Source organism: Acyrthosiphon pisum, chromosome A1 (genome assembly GCF_005508785.2).
Source record: "Acyrthosiphon pisum isolate AL4f chromosome A1, pea_aphid_22Mar2018_4r6ur, whole genome shotgun sequence".
Taxonomy (NCBI): Eukaryota; Metazoa; Arthropoda; class Insecta; order Hemiptera; family Aphididae; genus Acyrthosiphon; species Acyrthosiphon pisum.
In genome coordinates this window covers 3,375,014-3,384,110 of record NC_042494.1, presented here as the reverse complement: position 1 = coordinate 3,384,110, position 9,097 = coordinate 3,375,014, and the positions used below count along the sequence as shown (strand labels likewise).

General features: G+C 26.9%; 2 protein-coding genes across 2 annotated transcripts; both read left to right on the top strand.

Moving 5' to 3' along the window:
- The first annotated feature begins 7 nt into the window (after window positions 1-7).
- LOC100575421 (centrosome-associated protein 350-like) lies at window positions 8-2,542 on the top strand. Its single transcript, XM_003241742.4, has 5 exons — window positions 8-520; window positions 594-990; window positions 1,535-1,599; window positions 1,706-1,810; window positions 1,886-2,542. The coding sequence occupies exons 1-5, from the start codon at window positions 83-85 to the stop codon at window positions 2,483-2,485; spliced, it is 1,605 nt and encodes a 534-aa protein (XP_003241790.1). The 5' UTR covers window positions 8-82; the 3' UTR covers window positions 2,486-2,542.
- Window positions 2,543-4,806: 2,264 nt separating this feature from the next.
- LOC100569864 (intraflagellar transport protein 52 homolog) lies at window positions 4,807-8,998 on the top strand. Its single transcript, XM_008180810.3, has 5 exons — window positions 4,807-5,659; window positions 5,840-5,984; window positions 6,057-6,274; window positions 7,881-8,001; window positions 8,797-8,998. The coding sequence occupies exons 2-5, from the start codon at window positions 5,857-5,859 to the stop codon at window positions 8,948-8,950; spliced, it is 621 nt and encodes a 206-aa protein (XP_008179032.2). The 5' UTR covers window positions 4,807-5,659; window positions 5,840-5,856; the 3' UTR covers window positions 8,951-8,998.
- Window positions 8,999-9,097: the final 99 nt, after the last annotated feature.

The following is a 9,097-nucleotide window of genomic DNA, read 5'->3' as shown; positions in this document are numbered from 1 at the left end:
TTCATGTGAAATAAACGAAACAATTGACAATAGTATAAATTTAGATATTTCTTTATGCAAGTATTCTAATCCATATAAAATTATGTCAGAAACTTCCATTAACCAAGAATTATGTCTAGAAACAGATAATAAAAACTCACTGATTATTCATAACAATATTAAAAGCTCTAATACAAGTTCAATTTCATCTGATAGTGGTAGTATTCAAAGAAATCTCATTGTTAATTTAAATGAAAATGATACTGATGTATGTGAAATGAAGAAAAACAGTATCAGACAATTTGAGGAACCTAATTATAAAATTAGATTAGAAGATGTTTACAGTCCAGATTTTACATCCGATGAGTATACATCAGAATTTCAAGGGTCATATCAATTTAATAAAAATGATAATATAATAGAATCAAATGACAGTGAACAAAGTAATGAAACTTCTTATGAAGAAGATAGAAGTGAAGGAGAAATACTATTTGAGGATAAAACATTTATTGAACAGTATTCAGATGATCATGGTGATTTTGTAAGTAAAATTATAAATTATAAATTACTAATAAGTAATAACTTAACCAAACTTATAATGTATTATATTTTAGGTTCAAAAAGAGAATTCTACTGATGATAAAGTTCATGCTATTACTACTAAAATTTTTAATTCTCTTCTAAAAGATACAAAAAAATCATTACAATTTAACATGAATAAGTCATTATTTCGTTCAGAAAAAAATGATCTTAATAATTTAACTGAAGAAACTCCATTGTTGTTGATCTTAAAACGTGAAGAAGAGAATCAAAACCGGATTATTCTCTCGGAGCAAGCAACAATTATTTCAGATGTACTTTTCAAGCAGCATTTACAAACTATTTTTCCCGAAATTCTACAAATGTACTTACCTAAATTGAATGAAATAGAAATGGAAAAACTAACAGTATATTTAAAGTGGTCTTCTACAAAAAAAAAAAAATTGAAATTATCTGAATGTTTAACTTTTCGTAAGTGAAAAAATTAATAATGAAATTAATTTGACTGCTCTAAAATATTTGCTTATATGTTTATTTTATTAATGCTTATTCTGCTGCATGCTGTTAATTTTCTTTTTTGCACAAATATGTACTTCAACTTCATAATAATATACTTTTACATTTGTTTCAAGTATGCATAAAAAAATCCATTGCCTACTTATAATAATTTACATTATTTATCGAGTAAATCAATTAATATTTGTTTATGTATTTATATTTTATTTGTTTTTACATTTTTTATTTAAAATACAATTTTCAACCAAATTTAAGATTTTAAATTGTATTTATGAGAGAATATTTATTTTATCATTTTATTGTTTAAGCGAAACACTTGAATACATTTCTGGGCTTGTTTTTTTGTAGATACTTTTTAGATACTAAATATTTATTTGTCGTGCAATATAAATTTTATTTTCATGGAATTTATAAACATAATTAATCGTAAATCGCTTCAATTTTGTAAATAATGTAATATATGTATGTATTGTATAAACATTTATTGATTTTACTCTAGAACACAAAATTGATGTTGACAATGAAAATTCATTTGAAATGTTTTATCAAAAGTATCTAGAGCAGGTAATAATAATAGTTTTAAATATGTAACGTGTTCTTACGAATTGATTATATTACCTAACTGATTGGATTTCTTCATAAGTCAAATTTCTAATTAAATCTGTTTTAGAAAAAATCTCCAACTTTCCAAGATGAAAGTAATGATGATATGCTTAGTCATACCCAACAAGAAGCAGAAAAATTAAAACAAGAACAAATACGTATTGAAGAAGAAGTATGTGGGGTCATTTTGAATTTTCGCATAATAAATTATATTCAATAATATATTGAGCTTGTGTTTTTTTTTCAGATTGAACGTCTTCGCATGTCGGAAGAAGTACAATTTTTTCTAAGAGAAATACCTAATAAGCCACCACCCCCCTATAAGAGTCCTACTAAAAACAAAGCACTTATTGACATTCCTTATACATCTGATGAAGTTCACGAAATAGTTTTGACAGCTGCTAATCAAGTATTCAATGGTTCTCAAAGTGCATTATCAAACAACTACATTATAGATTCAGATTCAATTGTACATGCTGATTATAAAACATTAATTTTTGATTACTGTAAAGAAATTGCACTAGACTTATTTATTGACGATACATATTTACCTTTATGGAAGAGATCTATAAAAAGATTGAAACATTTTAGGGCAAGACCAAAAAACCCTAAAGATTTAAGTGATATAGTTATAAAAAAAATGAATCAGATTATCGATATAGACGAGTGTGAAGAGAAAGTAAATAAATTTGTAGTGAAACAAATGCATGAAGAAGACAGTAAATGGACTGATTTTCAAATGGATGAATTGGAAATACAAAATGATATTGTTCAAAATTTGATGAAAAAATTGGTTTGCGATACTATCTCAAGTACTAAAACTAATTTTTATTTGAAATTTCTCTGAGAGAAGTATTCCTTAGCTTAGTTGATTTTATATACCTATTATATTATATAAACTAATTTTATGTATATTATTTTTATATATATTTGAAATATTTTTTTACATTTATAATTGCAATTATGTTTTATTTTATTTATAAACTACTTAATGTTATTAAACGTTTATTATTTTTAAAAATGTTTTATTCATGGAATTAAAATAAAATTTGTAACCATAAACATCAATAACAATTATTCAACATTTTGATTATATTATATCCACTATCAGAAAAACAAATTTACACAGAATCTCTTTTAGTTGAAGGCAGTGCTGCACGCCTATACTGCTATGTTAACCAATATTCGCCCACTATTAGTACCCTTTTAATAACAACCTTTAATAAATATAAATAATATAATGAATGTCACATACACTTTTTGTCCTGCTTAAGCATTAATTATAGAACCTGGTAAAAATATACGAGACCGTGAGGTGTTTAAAAGTTATGGAATCAATCTTAACAGAAAAGATAATGCATTCCAATTGAAATTATTCAAGATTATTGAAATTCCATCAATGTTTAATTTACTAAAAAATGTTTTAACTTATATGTGAATATTGCATTAGGGATTGACTAAATATAAATAATATGTAAGAATTATTTTATAAACTATATATTAAAAATAAAATCAATATTGTACCTATATAGTAGGTATATTATGCTAAAAATTGTTATTTTATAAAAAATATATGTCATGTTACTGATGCTTATAATAATAATAATAGTAATTGTGTATAAATTAATGTATAAATGAAATAATAACAATAATTGTCTTTTACCCTATATTTATATAGACCCCACCCGTTCTTTCTCCTAATTAAATCTTACTTATTCGATCCACATTTCCAAGTACATTATCGCTCTGCATATTCAGAAATAACCAAAATCAATGCTGGCGTCCCACAAGGGGGCATCTTATCTCCAACATTATTCAACATCTATGTCGCCGATCAGCCCACCACGCCTCAAACCATAGTAGCTGATTATGCTGACGATAAAGTCATTTTGTCAATTAGTGAAAATCCGGTAACCGCCTCATCAAACCTACAACATCACCTGAACCTTATGTCTAACTGGTTCGATAAATGGCGTATCAAAATAAACCAAAATAAATCAAGTCACGCTACATTTACCCTCAAGAAGGGTGTATGTCCTGCTGTCACATTAAACAACATCCCAATCCCCACATCGGACACAATAAAATACCTGGGACTCAATCTTGATAAACGACTAACATGGAAAAATCACTTACGAACCAAAAGACTAACTCTCAACGCCCGTATGCGCATCCTCAGTCCTCTAATATCGAGAAATAATAAAACCAATCTTAAAGTAAAACTTCTAATTTACAAAACTCTCCTTAAATCTATCTGGACTTACGGCATACAGCTCTGGGGCTCAGCAAAAAAATCCAAGTATTCCAAAACCTAGCTCTTCGTCGACTCTCTAATGCACCTCCGTACGTCTCAAACTTAACATTACATAATGATCTTCACATGAAAACCATCAACGAAGAAGCTCAATCCTTTTACTTGCGCTTCCGCACTCGACTTCTATCCCATCAAAATCCTCTTATTAAAAACCTCTCCTCTTTAACCCTCCCAGGAAATCCGAGGCGAAGGTTAAAAAGAAAATGGTATCGTGACCTTCTGCAACTACCAATTTAAAATATACTACACACTATACATATAAAAAAAAAAAAATATTTATATAGGTATATAAAAAAAATGCATACCACGATACTGAAGCTTAATAATATATAGCTTGTATATAAATTAAAATGTAAATAATATATTAATATGTGATGGTAGTATATATTATCATGTGATTATATTACACTAGTTTTTTCTTTTGTATAATGGCTCATCTACATTATATTATATAAAGCCAACTTTGCTAGATCTGCAGCTACTTCCTTCATTTTTAATTTTTATTACTAATTGGTCTGTCAGTTTGAATTACATCTTGATCGCGTTTATTTTGAGTATACTGTTAAAAATGCCGAAAAAACACCATTGTGAAATTTTATATTCATGATATATATAGGTAATAATATTGTATTTTTAGGGTATAAGAAAACTTTCAACATAATATACAATATTAATTGTATTTCCAATATATGATTTATAAAATAATATAATTCTTATAAATTATTTATATTATTCTACAGGGGATTTATTTCGTTTCCTAGTGAGGGGATTTTTTTTCCGAAATTCACCGTCACTAACCACTATAGAATTGTAACTTTTATTTGTTATTTGAATAGGCTCTAGCAGACAAGTATTGAAGTATACACTTGACACCAATTCTTGTCTATGCTTGACACTAGGCAGTTGCGTGATAGATTAAATTACTTCTATCTAAATCTATCGTGGACAGTTGTTACTTGTGTCTTGTATTTACCATTTTACTATTTATCGGAGCCATAGACATATAAATAATTTTTCATTAATATGTCTATGTTTGGAGCCCCCGATGACCCGATCACTGGAGATCACGATTAAAGATATATATCTCTAATCGTGCTGGAGATTTATGAATTGTGATAATGTGATCTAGTTCCATGAGTATCCACTTATGACGGCGCTAGTAATGCTACAAGGCAAAATACCCCGTACCTCGACCTGTTCAGTGTTCAACCATTATAATCTATATTATGTTCAACAACATTCCGTTGTCAACCTCTGAAAGTCTGAACCTCCCCACACCCACCGACCATTTCGCGTCTAGTCCATACTGACCGTACTCAACAAGAATTAAGATATAATCTTAATTCGTGATACTCAATAGCCTAGTCCTGTTTAATTCTTTTCTATGCCCGTTTGTCTCCGTCCGTGATTCATTATAATATTATACTTAACTATGGCTTAGTGATGAGTGCTATAAAGAATAAAGATCTTTAATCGTCATGACGCGGGATCACGTATAGATTTTTTAATAGTATGCTCGGGATCTATATCTTATACATATAGGTAGTATTGTCTTTTCACTATTTAGTATTTCAGTACTTCTGTCTTCAGACTTTACTCTTCGAGTCTTCGATATTTCAGTCATAGAAAACGGAATAGATTTCATCTGTTCTGTGCTTCAGTCATTCTCAAATCTGAACTCAGCGGTTTACGACACATAATTTATAAGTACATAATTTTCTTGTCATTGATTTTCATAATATAACATACATGTCTAGTAACTACTACACCACTGCCTAACTAAATTCGTTTTAAACTTGCCATCATTAGATACCGAATTTTCTGTAATAGATATCAAATTTTTATAACAATGAACTATATAATATAATTTAATACATTTTTACCCAGGTTTAACCACAGAAATTATGAATAATATGGCAGATAGTAACAATAATATTATATTATTTGATATGGCTAAAAATGAAATGTTTGATATCAATGATAATTTGAAAATTTTGAGAAGGAAATTGCAGGGATCTTATACGATTGCCATGTAAGTTACTGAAATATTAAATTAAATACCTAAAGTTACATGCCTTAATATTTATTTTAAAACAATTTGTAGAAATAAACATGAGATCACAGTGGATGTCTTAAATGGTGTGCAGTTAGTTGTATTTGGAGCTCCACGTGCTATGTTTTCAGAAGCAGAATTTAATTGTCTTCATAAATATATTGATCTTGGAGGATCCGTATTAGTTATGTTTTCTGAAGGAGGCGAAAAAGAACTACATACTAATATAAATTATTTATTAGAAGAATTTGGTATAATGGTTAATAGTGGTAAGAATATTTATAGTTTTAAAAAAAGTTGGCAAGTAGGCAATCTGCTGTACTGTAGAAATCGAGCATACCTCGCCATAGGGAGACCACTCTAATGTAGCATTCCCCACTACACATGTCTACTCAGAGGCAACGCCAGATATTTCTTATTGAGGGGGCGATACAGGGGAACATTTTTTCTGGTGGGGCATTTATGAATCGCTACTCGATCACCCCACTAATTTGCTTATATCATATATTCAGAAAGTATTGCTTAAAATATTTTGGGTATAATCTCCTATATTTCTAAATAATAATAAAAAAAAAATAATTAAATAATTAATTGATAAAATATCTATTTACCTACATATTTTTAACATAATGGAATCCAAAGTAGGTATAAGGTACAACTTAAATACTTATAATACATTTTATATTAACTTGTAATAAGGTTATATGACTTATGACATACGATTGTGTTATACGCACATTCATATTTTATGTTCATTGCAATTAAACAAATACAGAGAGGGCTTTTTAAGCATCTAAATAGCAACATATATTGGTATTACCTATTAAAATAAAAATCAATAAATGCAATTTATTATGTTAGCATTATTTATTTTATTTTATTATTAGGATTATATCTAAATATCAACATACCATTAGTTATTACTTATTAGTATTAAATTAATATAAATAATTACAAATTATTAGCATTGTATTATATTATATATTTTAGTATTTAATAAAATGCTCAATATAAAATGCATTTTCAGATTAGATTGAAATTTTCAACATTAAATTATAGGAGGGGCATAATCAAATGTTGGGGGGGGGGGCACTTGCCCCAGTGTAGCGCCGCCCTTGATACTACTTTATCAAATTAAATGAAATTTGACATTCTAAAATCTAACATCCTACACTCGAGTAACTAAAATAAGATACTTATATTTAGGTAAATAATATTTTTTTTACTTTTATAACTTACAATACTATTATAGTTCAAAATGTAATTAGAAACTAGGAATCTTTACTTTTCAAAAATAATATTTCTTGCTTTCCAAAATCTTAATGGACTGCTGCTTTAATGGACGTGTTAGATTTAAATTCAATTGATAAATAATTGCAAACAAAAAACAAATCTGATGGTATGTCAGCCTATATTTCTATATTTTATCATATATTGCTATTTTACTATTAGTAATACAGTATAAACTATAAATATGCAAAAGCTTAAAATTAACCTAAATATTTTGAAAATTCATTATGGATAAATATAATAATAGAGTATGTAATCATTTCAATTCCTCACAAATATTTTTGAATTACAATAAAATTACTAAAATTACTAATTATAGTTTAAATATCCAATTTTGTCAACATTTGAACTTCTAATGTCTATAAAAAAAATGTGTATATACTATATATAGGTATTTTTTAGAATTTTGAGTTTCAGTTAGAACTTACGAGGACATATTTTGTATTATATTTTCAAGTATTTATTATAAAAATTTAACATAAAAATGTTTAACTATGAAATTATTTATTCTATTATTTAGTTAATTGATACTATATTTTAAATTCTTATTATAAGTAGCGATTTTATTTATATTTATATTTTTAGACTATGTATTACGCACACACTATTATTTATATTTCCACCCAAAAGAATGTCTGGTTAAAGATGGTGTTGTTAATGAAGCTGTGGCTAAATATTTGGACCGAGAAAATGAAAACCCATCAAAGTAAGTGAACAATTAATAAATGTCTAATACATATTAGTATTTAATATAACAAAAGCTTTACCATAATATTTTTTTTACAATATTGTTATGTTTTAAACCAAAATAACCCAACAATTGGTAGAAAAATAGGTATATTGTTAATTTTTAATAAGGTATTTTTGAATTATACTCCCGAGTCCCGATGGATAAATAAAAGTTTAAGATTGAGATAATTTTTAATTTAATTTTTATTTTTTTTAAACCAATATAATAAAACTAGAATGTTTGGAGAGTGTATTGTCTGATAAATATTTAGTTTGGAACTCATTATCTAATAATTAAATTGTGTTCAGTTATACCATTATTTTATATTATTTTTCCATTAATGCTTCACTGGTAATAGTATTTTAGCTTCATAATTAAATGTTACATGTGCATGAGTATAATATAGATTATAATCAATATGATTTTAAAATCAATGAGGAGAGTTATTAATATATAATCTGTCCAGCTAGAAAACACTTATGTAAATAATAAAAAATAAATAAAAAATAATATTTCACACACAAACTGGGTGTTCCAAAATATGTATGTAACTGTATTATGTGTATCTACTAAATATATAATAAGTTCTAACAAAGGAGATCAACTTTGAAATCATCCGTCGTTGATCGCAACCAATCATTTAGCTGCCCCTATTATATACTCAAATTTTTCAACTAATAAATGACAACAAAGATTAATTAAATTATCTTTTTTTCTCTTTAATTTTTAATAGGCTTTTCATCATAATAATAGATATTAAACAATTTTCAGATGTATAAGTTTTGTATTTCCTTATGGTGCTAGTTTAAATGTGGCTAAACCAGCTGCTCCTATACTTACTAGTGGTTCTGTTGCTTATCCTCTTAATAGACCACTCTGTGCTTTTTATTCTGCTTCAAAGTATTCCAACAAAGGTACCATTTAACAAATATTTAATAATACACAAATTGCATTATATTGTGTTAATTGAATTCACCCTTTGCACTTTTTCATAGATTAATTAATAGTGTACATACAATTAGTACATGTTGTTAGTTTGGGTGTTTTATTAATTATCTTCATTATAATATTA